At 41.6% G+C, this 21,684-nt stretch overlaps 2 protein-coding genes across 3 annotated transcripts; one reads left to right on the top strand and one right to left on the bottom strand.

Annotated features, from left to right (window-relative positions):
- Nucleotides 1-2,955: 2,955 nt before the first annotated feature.
- On the bottom strand, nt 2,956-7,536 carry bphl (biphenyl hydrolase like). The gene is made up of 7 exons (XM_082509644.1): nt 7,061-7,536; nt 5,598-5,701; nt 5,257-5,423; nt 3,695-3,848; nt 3,442-3,573; nt 3,206-3,329; nt 2,956-3,119 (listed from the first exon to the last, which is right to left on the bottom strand). The coding sequence occupies exons 1-7, from the start codon at nt 7,123-7,125 to the stop codon at nt 3,029-3,031; spliced, it is 837 nt and encodes a 278-aa protein (XP_082365770.1). The 5' UTR covers nt 7,126-7,536; the 3' UTR covers nt 2,956-3,028.
- Nucleotides 7,537-11,331: 3,795 nt separating this feature from the next.
- On the top strand, nt 11,332-20,828 carry LOC309691746 (dual specificity protein phosphatase 22-B-like). 2 transcript variants are annotated; one of them, XM_082509646.1, is made up of 7 exons: nt 11,332-11,556; nt 11,706-11,739; nt 13,462-13,544; nt 15,903-15,952; nt 16,250-16,324; nt 16,786-16,957; nt 19,701-20,828. In XM_082509646.1, the coding sequence occupies exons 1-7, from the start codon at nt 11,536-11,538 to the stop codon at nt 19,842-19,844; spliced, it is 579 nt and encodes a 192-aa protein (XP_082365772.1). In that variant the 5' UTR covers nt 11,332-11,535; the 3' UTR covers nt 19,845-20,828. The 2 variants fall into 2 exon arrangements, with proteins under 2 accessions (XP_082365772.1, XP_082365771.1); XM_082509645.1 differs by lacking the exons at nt 11,332-11,556; nt 11,706-11,739 and having other exon boundaries at nt 12,617-13,544.
- Nucleotides 20,829-21,684: the final 856 nt, after the last annotated feature.

The following is a 21,684-nucleotide window of genomic DNA, read 5'->3' as shown; positions in this document are numbered from 1 at the left end:
ATATAGAAATTATCTATTAGATTACATTAGTCTTGATACAGCCTCTGCCACCACATCAGATCAATTGCTCTGGGCTCCTTTGATCAGCTCCATCACCTAGTGGGGGTGGGGGGTCATAGTTTGGTCCCGCCTTCACTGTTGTGATTGGTGTGGGGGTAGGGACAGGCTTAGGGCGTCGGGGGGGTTCCCCGGAGGCATCTTCCTTGGGGGGCTCAACCCGGGGTAGCGGTCATGTCCGGTTGGGGGCTCTTTTGGCTCTCGGGTGACTGTTTCCTCGTGGCTGCGTGCAGCGGGGCTAGGGGAGGGTCTGTGCTGACGGACGTGGGTTACTGACCTGGTAGCCTGGCTGGCCCTGGGTGGGTCCGGGATGGGCGTGAGGTTCTGGGGGCGCTCCGTCTCTGGGCTGGGGCCCGGGCCGGGCCTCGGGGGCTTGGGTCCTGGTTGGTGTGTTGCCGGGGTTGTGGGCGGATGGGTGCATGGGGGCCCAGCCCTGGAGCAGGGTGCCGCCGGTGCGTCGAGCCACCTGGGGGGCCCTTCAACTGGTGGGGGAGATGGTCACATCTTGCAGGAGCTTTCCTCTCCTCAGGAACTCTCTCTGCAGGAGGGGGAGATACAGGAGAGGTGGAGGAAGATCTCAGCCTGGACGTTTACTGTCTTATGTAGTCTGGAAGATGAGTGGATGGTGGGGTGGGTGCAGTTTTCTCTGTGGTGGGGTTGGGTGGACTGTCCCGGGCTCTGTGGGGCCGGGGGGCGCTGCTGCACTGGGCCCCGGTCTGGATGGGCCTGGGCCCCCTTTCCCTGGCGTGTGGGAGTGCCTACTGGGGTCAGCGGGGGAGCTGGCCCCAGGGAGGGGTTACCTGCCCCTCCCTTCCTTCCCTCCCCATCTCCAGCTGCCTCCCTCTTCCCGCTCCACCACAACCACCCACACATGCAGGGCCTTGGAGTAGGGGTATGTCACCAGGGTGCAGAGGAGGCTACCCCCCCCCCCCCCCCCCCCCCTCTGTCCCCTTCTGGCTGCCTCTGCCTCAATTTTATCCCATTTTATCTTGGGGGTGGGCACGATACACGGACTCCAAATTACCATCAGGGTATACACCTCACCCCTGGCGTCGTTGCCCACCTCTCAATTTTAAACACACTTAGACATTGAGGGCTATCAGGAGGGACTATGCGCTTACCTGCTGCTCCTTGGCAGGTAGCTCCATGCCCTCCTAGGTTTTAATTGCACCTTAGAACACACATACATCAACACTACAATGAGCGGGTGGAGGGAGGTTTAGAGTCTTCTCCCACCCCCATTCTCTGCGGCCTGCTGGAGCGGGAGGGCTAGGAGGAGGAGTTGGCCGTCCGACTGCGGTCTGGAGTGTGGGGCCTCCCTGCTGCTACGGAGTCGGGGCGGTCTGCCTCTCCCCACCGCAGGGAAAAGGGTAACACCACCTGGGTCTGGGTGCAGTTCCCCCCTCCAGGGGCAAGGGTACCTAGACCCGGTTTGTAGAGTACGCTTGGGGAGTGTGATCGTGTGTACAGCGTCTCTTTATGTCTGTCTCCACGTTGGTTGAGTGTGGAGTGAGTGCATATGAGAGCATGAGGGTGGGAATGGATGTTTGTGTCTGTGTGTGCCTGTATGTCTGTGTCTATATGTCAGGTTGGGTATCAGACGCCACCTCTCTGGGGACACCTCAGGCCCTCCAAGGTTTGGAGGCCTATCTCCACCCACCACCACTTCCCCTGCCGGTGGCGGACTCCCTCAGGTGTCGGACTCCCTCAGACATCGGTGCGTTGGTGGTTCTTTGTGTCTGGGGGTGGGCGTCCAGGTACACACCGGCTCACTCCTTGGCGGCCGCTTATCGGGGCCTGGAGCCTGGGGCTCGCTCGGGCCCCTTCGGAGGTGGGGTGCCCCCGGCCTCTCGGCCTGGGGCTCGGTCACTCAGGCACAGCTGGCGGCCGGCGGAGCTCATGGGCGCGTCACTGCAACTCCCTCTGGCTTCTGCTCCGCGGCTGCTGAGTGAACCCTCATCTGGGACTCTCCTCAGCTCTTACTGGAACAATGGCTCGGCTGCCCCTCTGTTGGTCTTCCTTGGTCTCTTGTGTTCTGGGGGCCTCTGGATGTCTGGAGTTTTGATCTCCTCCATACCTGCTTCATGCCCTGGAGGACAGGGCTGTGGCTCCCCCACACTCCCTAGCAGATCGTTACATGGAGAAACCTTTGGAATACAAGCGCGCTGATCCACACAGGTATGCACACGGGTGTTCACTGCTCGTAGACCCAAATTACACCTTTCTTGGCTGCTACTTCGAAGCACATCTGTCCTGCGTGCTGCACAACAACATTGAATATTTAGTATTTACTGCTGTTTACACTTAGCTAGATTAATGCGATGGTGTTGTGTTTAGTATGTTGCTTTGTTTTGTTTTTTTGTCTTTTTTGCTTGTTTTCTATTCTTCTCTCAACAGGTGATCCAGGAGATTTTTATTTTTTTTTCTCCCCCCCTTTCTCACTGTCCCTCCCCCCTTCTGTTTTTCCTTTCCTTCCTCTTTCTTTCTCCCTTTCCTATCCCTCACTCATGTCTGTCCCGTCTGTAACATCTGAAAATAAAATATAATAAATAATAAAAACAAAGATCGACCAAATGGACCAATACGGCAATGCCACGATGATCCATTTGGCAAAGTAAATCCATTGGGTATCCTTGTTGGTCTTCAGACAACAATTCTGATGGCTAAAGAACCAAATGGGACAGGCAGAAAAAAGGAAAAAAAAAAAAAAAAAAAAGACAGTTGTCACAGGTCTGTAGCTGGATGGAACCCAGATTTTGTTACAAATGGAATTTATTTACATTAAATTGTAACTTTAATTTGTGTAAAAAGCTGTTTCGCATATTTCTATTTTTTTTTAAATCTAACATTCCAAATGAAGATTGCATCATAAAAAAAATAATCAAAATAACATTACAATTCACATTCTACATTTTATTTTTAAAGTAACACCAACTCTTTTTCTCCACAGTCAAATAATGAAGCCGTGGTTTCACTCTTCTAGGAAGTCTTCCACCAGTGTGTTGAATTCATCAGCATGCCTCAGGTGGAGGTTGTGTTTCCCCTCTGGCATTAAATGCAATCTAGATTTGGGGATGAAAATCTTGATTTAGCTTGTACCTAAAAGTGAAATTCATCAATTTGTGGTAATATTATTGTGCGTTCTCACCGTGAACCTTTGATGTGTTTGAGGAGGTACTCAGGGTGGAGAATTGGCACCATGGGGTCTTTCTCTCCATGGATGATGAGGGTTGGACAGCTGATCAGGGGCAGAAGTTCCATGCAGATGCTTCCTAACCAGAGAGCAAAAAGGAAACATTCAGATTATCTGCATTAGTAAGAGACAAAATTAACAAGTGTCTTTTCAGATTGTCTAGTGTGCCTGCAACAGCACAGAGCCATCACCTTCTGGTCTGTGGACAAACTGTGCGATTCCATCCACCCAGGCCTCCCACAGTTTAGCAAAGACTTGCACCCCATACACCTCCTCCATGGGTTGCCTCATCCTCGCACTCCATTTGGAGACATCACGCACCTCTGAGTGTTCCCACAACATAACCGTTCACACACAAACACACAACGCGCACATATTCAAGTGAAAGCCAATTTGTAGCTCGAATAACTTGCCACTTGTCCAAGGCAATAAAACGTGACACACCATTGTAAAGCTTGAGGTCCTGCTGGGAAACAAAAGCATTGGCTCCCCACACGACCATCTTGTTGATCAGATCGGGGTTCCTTGCGGCTGCAACCAGAGCCGTGATTCCCCCGTCACTCCACCCAAGCAGGGAGAACTTGCCGAATCCCAGTGTCTGCCAAAGAAATGATTTAAAAAAAAAAAAAAGTAGGTTGTGTCAAAGCAGTAACACAACTTGCTGTTGTAAAAAATGCAAAAACTTTCTTTAACTGCAAGACCAGACAGTTGTACATTTATCTGTGTATGAATTGTGATATATAAATCATGAAATGCAGTAAATAATGCAGAAGACAATTAGTCTTCATGCTTCTGAATGTACAGATATTGTGAGAAACCTATTTGACAGAATCCTTCCTGCATGATTCACAGTTCTAAGACATTTTGAACAGTGAACCATGCAAATGGTTGGTGGTGGGGGGTGGGGGTGGCCTTTAAATTTTCTGTTTTGAATCATCACTCAAATCTGAATAACAGGTGGGCGGGGCCAGAATAATGTGCCTGTGAAGATTACTTGTATGCATCTAGTATTTACAATCTTTTTCGCAACTTTGGCTGTGTGTAACATGAGTATCCACTATTGGAACATATAGTATACAATAACAAGATCAAAGAGAAAAATCAAAGAGAATATTAAAATATTATTAAAGCTTACCAACATACAACAGCTGTGTTGGATTCTGCAGCCTTCTAATTTCACACACTGTACGTGTAGCTCATAGGTTGCCAGTGATTTCAAAATGTATATTTTCATAAGAGTTATGATGATGGTCAAAAAGCAATTTGATTGGCATACAAAATATTGCAGTAAATAAGTACTGAAAGCAGGGGGTTTGTTTGTAGCCTCATACCGGAAACTAAAACCCCAGACAGGGGCTTTTTGTCATGTTCATTACTGAAGGGTAAAAGAAGGATATAGCTTCGTAAACCAGGAATTTTAATATTGGTGTATGAAAATAACATGTCTTAGTATTAGAATCGGACCGTGGATTAGACATCATTTAAGTCAGGGTTGCCTAAATTTTGATCAGAACACAAAGCAGAGAATAGAGGAGGCATATACACTAACTGTATATAATAATTTATTAATTGTGCTTTAAACACTTTCTCTAAACTGCGCAAAAAAGAAAAGAAAAGAAAGACCAAAAAGAAAAGGTCCAGGTAATTTTTTTAAGGTAATTTCCTGCCAATACATTATCTGTTTTGTTATGGGAGTTTCCATAAATGGTAAAACTCGATATGTGGCTAAAAAAAAAATAAAAAATTAGGATTAGTATTGCTTTCTAATATTTATCCAGATATTAGACTGTAGTAAAATCTAGCAGGTTTTGGATTGCAGAATTTAACTTATTTTCCATTTTGAATGAATTCTAGACCTTTATCATTTTACGACACACTGAACTGAGCATGAAGTTTATCAGTCCCCATATGTTCCTTTCTTTCACATGCCCCCCAGAGAAGGGGCTTCTCTGTAACCTGTAAAGGTCAGATTGGTAATCATTTTCACCCTGAGTTTATCAGCAAACCTTCATAAGATCAACTGCATCCTTCGCATCCCTCTCAAAAAAGTCAGGGGGGAAGTCTCTGTCTGGGGGACGGGATTGTCCATACCCGCGGGGATCCCAGCCAACTACAGTGAAGCGTTCTTTGGCCAGAGACTTAAGCTGAGGACCAAAATCCGTCTTTGTGCTTCCTGTGGTAGAAAATATAGCAGTTTTTCTTTTAGATGCTTAAAGGACTCAATCAAACTGTACTGAATGATATGCTATTCTTACAACAGAGATATTTTGAGTATAAAGATTTTGATGTCTTCCCATATAGCCAAACTTCTTTTCTACATTAAAAGGAGGCGTGTGCTTGTACTTACCCAGAGCGCCAGGAAGCAACAGCACAGCATGTTTTCCTCTGCCTGTCTGCTCGTAGTACAGATCCACTCCATTAACAGGCTTCTTGCCTGAGGCCACTGAAGAGCTGCAGGGAAACACACGAGGAGACGGTGGCAGTCAAAATGAGCTGTGGATAGCAGAATAAGGTGGGATAGTTACTTTGAATGTTACAACCAAAGATAAAGTCGTCCTTTGTTAGGACAATTACAGCAATCACATTGTTCACCTTTTATGAGAATAGAAGAATCTTGGGTTTTATGGGCCCTTAAAAGCAGGTTTGAAAAGTGGAACCATTGTTCAGCTTAACCCTCGTTGACAGCATCTGTTCCTGTAGATTTAGAATGCTGATGTATGGCACGCTCTTATTCTTGGTCTCTGTTACTATTAAAGCTATTTTGCTGGGATGAACTGTAAATGTTCTACCTACATTACTGCAGAACACATTTCAAAGCTGTGAAAATCAAAGGCTCTGAGTAAAGTGCGCCAACAACGGTACTTGAATAAAACAAAAGGTGTACATGAACTCATATGAGTTTTGATTATAAGCAGTTCAGATGCAGCAATTATTCATTTACTGAATAAAACTAACCTACTGGCAAATTACATGTTCAGAGATAACAGTGTTTGCAACAGCTCATAGTTGCTGGTGGTTATTTACCATCACGTGATGGCAGTCATGTATTTATGTGCGCGACTGTGATATTTCTCCATCCTTTAAAAACAAAACAAACAAAAAAAACCCGCAGTAATCTTTTTAAAGGTAATGTTTTGCAGTCTAACACATCTATAATATCAAGATTTACTCCTGCAAAAGCCTCGAGGCAAACACTTTATGCATTAAATGACGATGAGATTATTCTAAATATTATCCGTCTACAAGCAAGGTGTTTAGCTTTAATTTGAAAGACAGTCACGGAAGGATAAAGGATGAAAAAGGAACTTTATTGTTATTATTTGCTATTAAACAAAAACATCCCTAACAGTTATTCACCAGATCGACAATATAATATAATATAATAATTTAACCCCCTTTTCTGCATTTAAAATATTTGCAAAGTATAATTTACGACATTAAAACGTGTTAGAATATTATATTTATGTAATATTTGTGACAGATAAAGGACACAGTGTGGCCATGATGAAGACGAATACAGACATTAAACTCGCATTAAATATAAATGGCTGTTACATCAGTTTTTATAGGTATATATAATCGATACTGTCGTAATATCACAGTTGGTTCATAAACACTATGTTGTAGTGAGTGGGCATACTACACCATCTAGTGGACTGGAATCAAACAAACCTCGAGGCAAGAACTACGACTGCAAGAAAACCCAACGCATTTCCTGCGTGGTCTCTGCAGCTCTGTGCAGTTTGTCCTTGCAGAGTCGTGCGTGTCATTTCACAGTGCACACAGTATGAAGACAGTAAGAACTGTTACCAGTACGGCCGGATCGCTGTCATGGCTCTCTTAAAGCCACGTCTCCCGAGTAAAAACAGCGCCATGTATGATCGGTGCGCACACTCAGCACGTCCTCAGTCAGTCCCCAGGTTTGATTTGGCTGGTTAAAAATTGTACAGTCTCTCTCCGAAGTGGACCAAAGTCCACACGTTCCAGCCCTGCGTGTTTGTTTTTAAAGGAAGTGCTGGGATCAGTGTGGCACTTTCAACGTCGCCGTTTATCCGGTGAAATATTTTCAGGCGAAAGTACGAAGGCGAATCCAAAATCACAAGCTGATCTGAAAACTGTACTTTTCCGTCGTCACTCTGACATGTCAGGCTCACTGGAGTGAAGTAGCTGACCCACCAGTCCGAGCGCAGGCTGCAGGTCTTAAATAATGGCAGAGCAGATTTTTAACAGGCTTCTGTTAACATGACCTCTCATGGATCAGCATGTTATTAATCTGAATAGAAATCAGCTGAGCACGTCTGCTTTGATACTGGCTTTGCTGTGTGTTTAGAAGTGGGGTGAAGCCATACGCTGTATATAAAAGATGGACTTCTCCAGTTGTTTGGTGACGCTTTATTGTGAAATTTCAGTCATCACCACGTTGTTGTTGTTGTTGTTTTGAGAATGGACGTGACAAACAAGAGATTTATGTGACTGTGAACTGAGGACATATGCATGAGAGCCCATAGCTGTTTTTATCCAGACTTCTCTTTGAAACCAGAGGAGTTGCCCCCTGCTGGCCATTATAAAGAATGCGGAATACATTGGCATTACTTTTCAGATCTGGAATCTGCTTCTTCTTCTTTTCTTTTTTTTTAGCGCTAACGAGTGGAGTGAAGTTAATACAAACTATGGTTTATATTCTGAGATATACTCCTTCATGAAAAGGAGGTCATTAAGTGAATGTTTCCAAGATGTCTGGGTTATTGTCCCATGAAGACCAAGTGTGTGACTGAGTGTGTCACATGTTTTCAATTCAATGTCAGGATTGAAGCTTTGCAAATTGTAAAGAAAAGAAAAGACATGAACAAGATGCGCAGAAAAGAGAAACTATGACGCTCCACCCAAAGGAGATGTCAGGGACTTTGGCTTAGATCTGCTCGATATTGTCGTTAGTCCCGCTCATGGTGCAGGTTAACTGAACGATGTCTTTCTGCAGTGTTCATTTGACTGCTTCTACAACCAAGAAACTCAACATGTCTACAAGAGCTTTTCCACATCCTGTTAACGCCAATGTACAGCAATTAGCTGCAGTTAAACCGGGTTGCAGCAGGGGGTACTCGTGAGATATTCCTAAATACAAAGACGCAAATAGAGGTGTGTGGCTATAATCTGTTTTTGGTTCTCAAAAATACAGAATTGATCAGTTGTACAAACTGGCCCTATGTGGCCTGTCTTGGGTGTACCCTGCCTGTTGTCCTAGCTGGTATAGGCTCCAGCCCTCTTCGCGACCCTGAATCGATAAGCGGAAGAGAATGGAAATAAAACACTTGTTTCTGGTTTTTCTGACTTCTGAAGTCAGTTTTGTCCGTAAAATGCTGGTATTGTGTTGTATATACATGCTGATTGGTTAAGGTTTTACAACGAGAAAGAACTCCTCTGATGATAACAGTTTAAAAACGTAGCCGAACCGCAACAGAAACCTCCACATGTGTATTAGAAGCAGCTGTGTGAGGTGATTTGAAGCTGCTGCTACAATCCAATCAAGATGGTGGATGCTGTAAAGTGCCCTATAGTGCTGTAATAGTCCTAATACTTACAGAAGGGTGTTTTCCTACAACTGAAACCTATAAAAAATGGAACTGTATCAAATATCGTCTCAACGCCTGAAACATGCTGAATTTAAATTTCCAGAAGAAAAATGTTTACTCCACCACATTGACATTTTTGGGTTTGAGCTTCTTTGGGCCCAATTCCTTCTGGACTACTGCGTAAACACCCCTACGATATAAAAAAAAATGAGTGGGAATTATGAGTTATAGCATAATCATAGACATTTTTGATACCAGAAGAATCACAGTGGACAGATACAGATGTCTAACTTCAGTCCCTAAAAGGCTCCAAAGGTTTCAGCACTATTTTGTACAGTTGGTCTTCATAAGCACTTATAGATTTCAAGAGGCTTTTCTTTAAAAAGACTCCCGCCTTTAAGCCCGACAAAATATACTCTCAGAATTCATATAGGGTTTTCCTTTTCTGTTTTATAGGAAGCGTTCTTTCCTTTTTCATCCTTTGCCTTTTAATGGACTTTATTTGAGGAAGGTGACACACTTAAAAATTACCATAAAGCATCAACATTACACTACATATGGAAATATTCCAGATTTTATATGTGATATGACAAAAAAACCTCTTTTACTTGATTACAGAACTTACTGTGTGTTGGATCAGTAAGACCTCAGAATGGTTAATCCCTGTGAGAGATCTGAAATGTTACAGCCCTTTGAAACCACTCCTTTCACGGGAAGCTTTGTTGCATATCAATTTCCTTCTTGCTCTCTCCCCCCTCATTTCCTGCCATCTTTCTACTGTTGTTTATGTAACGAAAGGCCTACATTAATCCTTGAGCGAGCTTGAGTATTTCACGCAATTTCATGGGTGTGTAATCAGATATCTGTCAAATGTCAACCTCAAGGTAAAGTCAGGGGATGGACTGACAGGGAAATATGAATACGTGTACGAGACCCCTTATCTGATGTTGGCTTGAATGAATGAAGCAACATCTTTGACCCTCTGGAGAGGAAAACTTTGCACCAAAGTTATTGGAATTCATCCTTAAGAGACGCTGAATATTTTGTGATTTCTCAGATATTTCCACTACCATAAACTTCATGGTAGCTGTAGAGGACAAGTCCCAAATTCACCAAAATGAGTAGGTTTCAACCTCTGGTGATTGTACACGTCTGTATAGGATTTTAGAGAAACTCGTGGAATAATTGTTGCAATATTAAACTGAAGTGGTGTGCCAGCACAACAACACAGCCAACCACAGAGAGACAGGCTTGCATGTGGCTACAAAGACCTGTGGCTAAAGACACAAAGGTCTTGTGGTTTCAGCTTCTCAAATGTGATGATTTTCTCAGTTATTTCGCCATAAATGAGATAGTTTGAGGTTTTAGACTGTTTCACACACAACAACGTGTTTCCTCACTATTAAGAGGCAATTTAATAAGCAAACTAATAATTAAGTACATTTAAAAAGTAAGTATTAAGTTGGAGCCCAAAAACGGCTTTCGATAAAGTGATGGCTTGATGTGCAAACCTTCCTCAAACCCGAAAGACTCCTCTTCTTCTTGTTAAAAAGACAGTTTTATTGTGAAACCCAATCTCCCACCCCCTCCACCCACACACACACACACAGACGCGCACTCTCTCAGCTCTGATCAAGGTGTATTTTTAATGTATCATCATGGTTTCTAATGTGTGAGCTGTTTTGTTTATCAATGGTTTTGAGTTTTCGGTGCCGATGAGCTGTTCCACCTAGTTCTCTGAGGCAGGCAGCAGGCAGATTTTTGTAAACGCCTCCACTCTCCCCTGCCTGTCTCTGTGCCACACACACACACACACGCACGCACACACACACACACTGAACCACACAGAGGAACACAAGACAAAGCCGGGCTAAAAATACCTCGATCGGCTCAGAGCGATGCACTGAAGATGTAGCCAGATTTACTGGAAATGAACAGAGCGAGTTAGAATTAAGAGGATGTCCACTGAGAAGCACAAAATTAGACATAAATGGGGGAATTCTGAAATCGAAGACGAAATTAGGTTTAAAAGCACTACTTTGTTATTAGAAAATATTAGAACGGGTATTTGAAAAGTACAACTTGTTTTTAGGAAACAGAAAATTGTGGGGATTTTTTTTGCCACACTGGTTTGCAACTCTTGGGCACAAACGTGTAACACTGGCTTGAGGTTGTCACAGATATTAGTAGAAATAGAGACTGAATTTGATCTGAATGGATAAACACAGAGAAAGAATCCTGATTGCAATCTTGGTTTTAAGACAGCTGCCCTCTCATTTACAGCAGGAACACACAGATAATTGATTTTGAGCTTCATTCAAAGGTGTTCCTAGCAGGGTGCTGACAGCTCAGCAGATAGTGATAGCTGGGCCATCGGATCTGTTCTGGCCTTCAACCATCTTTGTCTGGTTGCTATGTGCCTATCCATGGTCCCATGACCAACGCATGGTCTAAATATAAACATGTGCTAAGGTCACATTCTGAGGAAAACGTGCTCTCAATGAAGTGGCACTCAGGGAGACGGACGAGCTGAGGTCTTCATGACAGTTTGAGTTAAACTAAAAAGTTGTCAGGGTTCCTTTAAACCGAGTAGCAGTTAGTGACTAGAGACAGTTAAGTTGCTGCTTTAAGCGTCTCCCTAAAGGAATCACTTTCCAGTTATGACTTCAAATTCCTCTTAAATTCAGTGTGCTTATCTACACACCTTTGGCAGAGATGGGTAACGGAATAAACAAGGTACAGTATCAACAACAATATCTTGGAAATCAAACCTTCAGAGCCTGCCATGATATTTTTCTAAAAAAGACAAAAACAACAACCCCAAGATCTTGTTTTTTCTTTAACTTCTGCATTTTCCATTTTACACAATTTTGAACTGTTTTTAGGTCCTGCCTGATCTTTATCTTGGAAATATCAAAGGTAGGCTGCGGTGCCTTTTGTCATGTGTGTAAAAAAATTGATTTATTTTCCGGATAATGTAGTAGTAGTTTGTTTCAGTTCCTCATACGGAGGGGCATGTGGTGAGATGCTACACTGAGCTCAGTTTCTATAGAGTCGAGAGGTCACAGTGTAAAGCTGAGCTATTGAAATATTGCATTTTAACAAAAAAAAAGTGTGTTTTTTACCCTCTGAGTAGGTATAAATCTGCCAGCAGCTGGGGGAAACATTACTTTGAGCGCTGATGTGAATATTTGAGCGGTGGTGTGGGAGGGGATGCCCCATGGCGCGGGGGTGTCCCTCGGTGTGAACTACATTCCACACGTTTCCATAAAGCACCAAATGCAATTGTTGGGCTGCTTTTTTTAATCTTTGCACACATTAAGAATCATGACTACACAGGAAACGTCTTAAAATGCAGGCAGCTCTTTTTTAGAAATAAAGTATGTTCAAGGAATTGCTGTCAAATAGGAAATGTGACACCTTTTTAATGTTAAGCAGGCCTTTGATCTTCATTCATCTACATGACTTAGCACATATAAAGCGAGCTGGAGCTTTTGGCTGCGAAAGTTCCATCAATGCCACTTTTGGATATTTACAGGCGTTACTGCTGTTCTACTCTTACTATTCTGAGCTAGTCTGTACTCTGCTTAGCTTTGCTAGTCTGCTAAACTAAGCTGTTAGTTTCTTCAATGTTCATCACATCTTCTATGTTTTTGCTTAATCCCACATCTTTAGTCCCAATCTCATCAGCTTCAACACTACTAAAGGCTTGATCTCTGAATTTATAACAACCTGACTTTATAAAAGAAATAAAGGTAGCCATGATGACAACACTTAAATTTAGCACTTTAGAAATCAGAAGAGATTTGGAAACATTTCTCTCCTTGAGAACTAATATTTAACCATGGGGGAAAAAAAGAAAAACGTAATCTTTCATGAAGGAAGCTGACGGATTTGAATGGGAGGATGCAGGTTTTAGGCCAGCACCTAGAAACCTTGAGTGGTGCTGAACCTCTCAGCCCTAAGCAAAAAATCATCTCTCGTCACTTCACTGTTATATCAGCATCTGACACTCAACTAAACTATTTATCTCATGACACACTGCAGCACTTGTTGCATAACATTGACGCTGCGGTCATCCAGTGATTTAGGGTTGTATTTCCTCTGCAAGTGTTCTGTGCACTGATGCCACTCACACTGTTTTCTTACTGTATGATGCAATTGGTTGGTTGTGTCCTACAGTTAATAAGAGTTCCAATGACAAAACATTTAATTATTGAGTGAATTTAGCTTTAAGGAGGTTTCAGTGCAAACTCATCTTGCTCTTGTATAGGTGGCCCCAATCAGCATCCTGCAAACTTGCAAAGCATATGAGAAAAAATGCTCAAGGCACATCTGTCCAAGGTAGAAAACATTTGGCTTCCTTTCAAAGAACAAAATTTGATTAGAACAATTACTGTTTCTTGCTTTTGGGCCAAGCTGTTGGACTGTTTTAGAAACACTGGTTTTCCGGTTTTTCTTTCAGTTCAAAACCAGAGCAAAACTTTGAAATCTTAAGGCCACATTTGCTTGGAAGTCACTTCAGGAGGGGGGTTGTTGTTGGGCAGAAGATGCTTTATTTAGTTTGGAGCTCACACGGTGTGATTGGTGATTGGATGCAGGGTGTATCGTGTATTTCTCGATTTTCTTTGCGTTCCACAGATGCTCGAGACGGGGAGCTGCTGGCTCAGCACAACATCACCCACATCCTGTCCATCCATGATACAGCTGCGCCCGTTCTGGAGGTGAGGCCTTTTTTAATGTCTTGCATCAGATTGCACGACCCCCTGACCTCAACATTAACCCAACCATAAAGTACATAAGCTCCTCTGAGCACGACTGTGGTTGCTGTGTCCCCCTGCTGATTAATACTCATTCTGAAACTGTGAGATATTGTTGTCAGCCCAGAGCCTCTTTCCCACCTTAATATGTTTACAGAGCTGCTTCAAATATAGTTATTACCTTAACAAGTTTATGAAAAGAGAGGACAAGTTTTAAATAAATGCTTTGAAATGATACACTGCATACAGACACAGTTAATAGCAATAAATCGTTCCATTTCTAATCTTCTGAGGTCACCTTGTGTTTTTAAAGGCTGAATGATCATCAGATCATTCATTATCAACATCAGATCTTTATCAAAGGCTATTGAAAGAGACCACTTCAATTAGTGTGAAAGTCACATGTGTCTTCTGTCTTCTTTTTTTAAATTCAGTCATAAGACCTGGAATTCACCAGTTCTCACCAGAGAAGCAATTTTCTAATTGACTGTGGGTCCTCGATATTGTGTGGGATTCTAGTATATATATGAAAATCTGAATGCTGTTTTCAGTTGATGCAGCTGTGAGGCAGATGCAAGCCAAGGTTAGTGGATGTTGCACAGTATTGTTCACACGAGATGCTTTTAGCTCAGCAGCTTGAGGTCCAGAAAGTCTTGAAAGTGGAACTTTGCAAAAAAAAGTTTCTGGCTTTTCAGTGCTGCATTTAGATGTGGCAATTTGTGTATGAAACAGCAGGAAAGGTGTTTTTGTGTGTGTTTGTGTGTGTGTTAGTGAATGTGAGGAGCGGATAGATTGAAGCATAAAATATGTGTGAAGATGTAAGTTTTACTGAACAAATAGTTTGATTTTGAGGTTTTTCTGAGGTATCTTTCTGTAAATACACAATACCTTGAGTCAGAGTTTATGAAATGATGCACACTTTTGATGTGTACAAGCCTGTAATTATTTACAGATTGAATGATTTGACTTTAAGTCTCCTGATCTCATCTGAGCCCATTAAATACATTACGTCCTCCCGTCGGCTTCGTACTGGGACTTGTCTCTTGAAAATCTTGAATCCGCTTGCCATCTTCAGTGTCCGCTTTCACAACTTTCATCTTTTCTTGTTGAAAGCGAACATGAAAAGCGCTCAGCGATTTCTCTACACTTTCTCCATCCATGTTAGCATGTTTCATTGAACAGTGAAGAGAAACAGCAACTTGTATTACAGTATCACTACTCAAACTGGTCAACCACCAAAACTTTTACAAGGTTTTGGGCCTGAAGTGAAGTCTGGCCCTACGGACTCATTCTGAACTGTGATGACAGTTATTCAGTTGCTTTTTTTAAAACATACAAAATCATGTGTGATGCAACTTTTTGAGTTTTGAGGCAAAAATGATGACTCAGGTCTGTTTTAGACCAAGTGGCCAGATGGGATGGGTTATTTGCATACCTAACAGTCAAACCGCGGACTGATTGATTTCTTGGAAGACAGCGTGATGGTTCCTGAGAGAGGAAGGTAGAATTTGCAACGATGATGTGGTCTGCGCATTTACATCTGGCCAAGTCTCTAAATGTGCCATTTACTGTATATGAACCTAATTATCATACTGCAAAATAAAAGGTCATCTTTTGCAACTAATTCCAAGCCCCAAATATTCCTTTTGCAAGTAAAGTAAATAAATGTCTGCATTTATCCACAATTTTCATATATTTTGACTTAGAGTGTAGTCATGATTTTACAAACAGTACCACTGAGTCAAGGCCATGATGAGCTATAAGAGTGATAGTGTGAAGATATGAGGACTTCTCGGTAACCGTTTGCATAATCTGACTCTCTCTATCAGAAATAATAATTTAGCCTTCATGAACCTTAGGCATGTCTTTAATATGGGCACTTTCATTGGTATTTATAAATGTGTCTGCATTTGTCGGGGCTCTGTGCGTGCAATCTCACCTGTCTGGAGCACTTCCAGGACTCGGTCTGTCCCAGAGGGCTCAGGGGTTTTTGCAGTGGTGCAGTCATACCAGGACGAGGTGGTTTCTGTCCACTGCATGTACCATCAGCTGCCAGGTGCACAACACAGCACACACACACACACAAGCACAGAGACAAACACAAGCAAACATCGTTATGTCGTGACCTACCACATGGGCAGGGCCAGAGGGGCAAGGTTTCAGGGGCTGTCCCATAGGAAGTGAGAAACAAGAAGTGAGTTTAGTTCCAGTTTTCAAACAAATGACCCCTGCTCAATAGTTGAGCACTCGCCTTTTCCTATCATGTTAACTTTTGCCACTAAAGTATTCACTTCTTTAATGAAGCTGCTCCCTCTCTCACAGGGCATCACATACCTTTGTATATCCGCAGCTGACCATTCCAAGCAAAACCTGTGAGTACTTGAATAAATGTTGAATATATATAAAACCTGCATATATGTATGAGCTCTTTGCCCCATTTCTATAAATAAAAGAAATGAATTACAGCTTGCAAAATAGAAAATTTATCCAAATGCATCCTTTTTTAAAAAGGTTGGTTTAAATAATTAAACACATGATCTCTTTACCGACTACAAACTAAATTGTACAGCTATGGTAAATAATAATAAATAATAATAATCCAGTTTTAAGGTTGAAAGGCATGATCCTCACTATGTTGTATATCTTGTGAATGTGATTCATTTCACCAGGATTCAGTACTTCAGAGACAGCATCATGTTCATCCATGAATCCCGACTGAAAGGAGAAGGCTGCCTCGTCCACTGGTGAGTGGAACGCCTCAGTCCTGTTTTACATGTCATCTGAAATGATACTTGGTCATATTAAAAAAACATTCAGTTACGATATATGGTAGACTATATTACGTATTTTGGCATAGAGATGTTGTAAAAAGTTTCAACATTAAGATCTAAAAGATTTTTATTCATAATCATGAGAATTTGCTCTGGGTTTGATCGCAGACCGGAGGTCCTCATATTTTATCGACCCCGTTCTCATTTTCAACCACATCACTAGCACCAAAAAGAAGCTGTCTGCCAAAAATTTTGGTTAAAGCTTTCATTGCACATTTCATTACCTTTCATCTTTTCTCATATCAAACATGCAAAATCAGGCATTTAACCACAGCTTTGGGACAGAAGGGGTTTCACTTCTTTGTACACTAAAGCAGAGAATCTGAATATGAGGTGATTATCTTGCTCTGAGCTGTGAAGGCCTGTGTTCTCAGCATGGCAGGAGTGTCCCGCAGCGTGACTCTGGTGGTGGCCTACATCATGACGGTGACGGGTCACGGATGGGTAGAGTCCCTGGCAGCGGTTCGGTCAGTCAGGCCGTGTGCGGGGCCCAACCTGGGCTTCCTGCGGCAGCTGGAGGAGTTTGAAAACACAGAACTAACAGAAGTGAGTCATCATAATTAATTTCACTTTTGATTATTCATTGAAAAAAAATCAGTTATGTTGGGACAGCTGAAAACGGTTATGTGGATTAAAAGATGCAATACATTTGGACAGATGAGTGTGTGGGTTTAATTTGTGAGTTCAGGTACAGCCTGGTCTCAATATACCGCTCATCAAAGCATTCTTTGTCTAAAAGCTGGAGGCTATGACATGAGAAATTGCAAAAAAAACTAAACAAAACAAAAACCTGACGTTTTCATACAACAGTGTGAACTACTCCCTTCAAAAGCCAACCCAGTCTGGTTTATATGGGTGTTAGTAAAGCTCCTAAATGAGGACCTGTGTGAGAAGTACATATCTGAGAAACAGATGCTTCACATGTACTTTTCCTTATGCTCCCACTTGGACCATTTAACCCTCTCTTCTTGTTAGAGCTGGTGCCGTTTTGTGACGAGAGCAGTGCATGCCGCTGTTTGAAGACTACTCATCCTATTCAGCTGCTGGACGATTACCGTACTCTGCTGCTGTCCTGCATGGAATGACCTTCATGTCACATGACATGGGCCCAAAAGCATTTCCCACATGGACAGTTATTGGAAAAGGAGCAGTTGTAGTATTCAGTCCAAAAACAAATATAGAACAGCTGCAGAACTGTATTATAAAATGATAAGAGATAAGATAAGATAAGATTATCTGATATCTGTGTATAAGGATGTCAGATGTGTTCGGATAAGTTTTAAAAGTGCTCAATCTAAACTTCTTCAGCTTGACAAGGATCCAGGCCACATGTGCCTAAAACTCCAGCTTACAGTGGGGGAAACAATGAAATAACTGATCCCCTGCTGGTTTAGTTTATTCGCTTACAAAGAAACGAACAGTCTCTAATTTTTGGACCGAGACAGAACATCAACACATTTTTTAAAAAAAAGGTAGAATTGATTTACACATCACTGAGTGAAATAAGTGTCAAATAATTACTCCCCCTGCTGTATGTGCACTGTGAGCAGTCTTTAAAAAAAAGTCTAAATCAGGTGTGTAATAAATGTAGCATTTTTGAACATTTAGGAGGCTGCTCATCACATGCTTGTTTTCTGCTTTTTTCAGTAACCCTGTTTAAGTCAAGATGCTATGAGCTGTGGGCAAAGTCAGCAAAAATGCAGACTTATTGAAAGTGTGCATAAAGGGCACAGAACGTCTGCCGAAAAGCTCTCATAAACTTGTCAGTGGGACTGGGCCCTGCTACTACTACGACTGATACCTCAGCTCTGTTTTTGGTTATGCTTCACCTTTTTCAGTTAAGTTTCACAGCAGCCTAAATCAAATTAGCATGCATTCCGTAAACTGCACTGCATTTTGGTGCAGTTATGTTGCTCGTTTCACTTTAAAGTCTTTTAATTTTTTTTGTGAAGTACCTCAAATAGCACTAAAATGTGCCGTACATGAAGTTGTATTTAAACATAAACAGTGGACACTTTCAGCTCGGATTCAGGGCGATTAAAACAAATTCTTTGAAAACTATAGTTATTTTTGTACTCATCACACCATTTTCAGAGACTCAAAAGTAATTGGACAATTAGCAAAGCAGCAGATTTCAGTGGATGTGAGGTCTTTAAGAGCTTCCAAATGAACAATCTGCTCAAACCACTTGTTACACTCAAGAACAATAAGAACAGATTAGACATCTGAAAAACTTGCCCAGCCATAGAAAAAAATTCTTTGGAGAGATGAAACCAGGAGAAGAAAAAGAACAGTTCATGATCCAGAACATACCACATCACATATGGCTGCCAGTTTAAACGGTGGTTAATATCGATGTGACTGTTGATAGAGTTCACTTCACAGTGCAAATGGGTAACGAGCACGCTTTTCAGTTATTAAATACAAAACTGAAGGCAAAGACCTACAAATAACCAGCAGCAGAAGGTGTGGCAGTAGAGACCTAACAGAGCATCTCCAGGGAGATGTCATATCCGTGTGCTCTACACTTCAGGCAGACATGAGCTGCAAAGGCTTTTCATAAAGGTATTTAAAAAAAAAATCCTTATACTTTAAATTATATTAGTGTCAAATTATATTTGAGTCTCTGAAAAAAGGGAGGACTGGGTATAAAATGCTTTGTAATTCATAAACAGTTAATGTAAAAGCCTTAAATAAAGTCTGCACTTTAATCACATCACACACACAAAAAAACAATAAAAGGCAACAGTGGTAATGAATACTTAGGAATGAATAGTGCTGCTATTACAAACACAACTGAAGATGCTCCGCCTCTATGATGAGTTCCCTCAAATGATTAAAATAATATATATAAAATATATACAAAACAGTGCATTAGTCATGAATAATAATAGTAATTAACCTGATACTTCAACAGTTCACTAATGCAGGTGTACAAAAGTACATACAGTCTCAAATATTACACAAATAACAGAAAAGGATGAGTCATGACTTATTTTTTATGATTATAATTATTGCATTTTTAATTAGAAATATTGTTTGTATTTAATGTCTGTGGATTTTTATTACTTTTGGCTTCATTCATGCAGGCATGTACTCTTGAATCCAAATTTATAACATAACGCAGCGTTTCATCTGTAAGCTGTGCAGTGATGCGTGTAAGGCAATCAGCAGCCTGTAAGCTGATTTTATACAGCAGTGAGGTGTTGTTTTAAGTGACTGTCCGATGTAAAACGTGTCCAGTGCCTGTCTTAAACAGAGACATTGTCTTTGACTCTGCTCCCCGCAGTATCGAGCTTGGTGGAAGGAGCTGTACGGGAAGAGCACGTTCAGTGATGATGAGGAGATCGAGGCCCTTTTAAACCGGAAATCCAGCACCAGCGATGCCATAACAACCAGCATCACTCCCGCGCTGGCCACGAGCAGCAAATAAAGAAACTCATTTCTGCATCTTCAGTCATTTCTCACCTGAACTTAAGAAGCAGAGGACAGCGGGCTTCTGATTGGCCCTTTAATCCCACAGAGACCGGGTGCACATTTTAAAATCATTTTGCCCCCGACCTCGCACTGCGTCAGCAACACCTGTCTCATAAAAAGTTCAGTGTCAGGATGATAAGTTCAGTCTCGTGTGCGTGGAGTGGCTAAGCAGACATGTGACGGGGGGATTTTATGTCACCGTCTTCAGTTCCCTTCGTCATGTCATGTCCTTGCCTCTAACTGTCAAAACAACATGCAAGGGCAGTCAAGCATGACACCAAGGAAATATATGTACATACAGTCCACAGTGTGAACACATACTCCTCCTGTACACCCCCCCACCCCGCCGTCCCCCGTCAGTTATGTTATGCTGTGTCTTGTACTTGAAAAATGACTATTACTTTCTGAGACCGTGTGAGAGCTAAAGAACGCTTTATTTTATATTTTACAGTAAAAAAAAAAAAAATCAGATGTGCTGTTTTTAACTATTGTGCTGTTCTTCCTAAATGTAAACTTTTCATTTGATGTTATTTGTGCAGTTTAATATGTGCACAGTCTGTGTAAATGCAGTTATATATGTAGAGTTTTTATGTTAACGTTTTCATGTTAGTTTGCATTTCGTATTTTGTTTAATTATGCATGCATTGAGATGACATTTAACTCATCAAGTGAAAATATTTAGATTGTAATAATGCAACAAAGGAATGTATTAATCTTCTTTTTTTTTAGTTATTTCAAGCCTTTTCGAAACAAAACGAGGGACTAAAATCCATCTTTGACCTGGTTTCTGGATAAAAGCAGTATTCAGATCCAGGTAAAGGTCATAAATGACTTAAGTAGAAGTTTATCGCACATATTGTGGAGAACAGTATCTCTGCTGACGATGAAATTCTGACATTATTATGACCGCACAGTAATTGAATTAGTTTTGACTTCTTCATATAGTGGTCTACATTGTAGCAGTCAGCTCAAAGGTCACCAGATAACTGGTGGTGAGAAAATTCTGCGTCACAGGTCTTTGCCCTTTAAAATATTGCACAATTCTACCTCTTCAGGCCTCTTTCAGTTATTTAAATGACACCAGCTGAAAAGTGGAAACCACTCCTCAGAGGAACTCAGAACTACAATAACCAAGGGGCCCAGAGCTTTTAGTGGGGGTCCACGAGCTAGAACGTGTTCGTGAATCCTCCCCAAGTGGCTTAACATATAACAGTACATGGTCACTTTTATATGCTCATTTTTGAATTATTTAAAATCTCAACATGAGAAGTTGTTCAGCTACAGCTGTCGGCTGAATATTGTTGGTTTAAAAGTGCCATATGTGAAATGTAGAGCAGCACTGAGATTACGTGTGATGAAGTGCATCATACATCCACATGTGCATTTTTCACACAGTTGTCATTTTAAAGATGAACACTACAGAGAAAAAAAAAAAACACGACTGATTTCTGTAACCTGGCAACCGGTTACAGATTAGGATCAACTATGGTATAACGCTGATGGGAAGCATTTGCATAATGAGTTCCTTTCAGTTCTCGTGCTGATAAGTAGGTAAAGCTTCAAATAAGTACTTGTACCTATCTAATATCACTTCATAATTCTACTTTCAAAGTTTTATATTTCTACTTCACGACATTAGAACAAAATTGTACTTACTTTTCTGAATTAGAGAGAGAGATTAAGAGTAGGAGAGCATTAAAGACATCGATCTGAGATGAGCTTAAGCTCTACAATGTACATTATAATGTCGCTTCATGCATCAGTACTGATGGTAAATTCATATATTAATAATAGGC

Source organism: Aulonocara stuartgranti, assembly GCF_965226115.1.
Source record: "Aulonocara stuartgranti genome assembly, chromosome: 17".
Taxonomy (NCBI): domain Eukaryota; kingdom Metazoa; phylum Chordata; class Actinopteri; order Cichliformes; family Cichlidae; genus Aulonocara; species Aulonocara stuartgranti.
The sequence above is the reverse complement of the archived record's forward strand: the minus strand, read 5'-3'. Positions and strand labels throughout refer to the sequence as shown.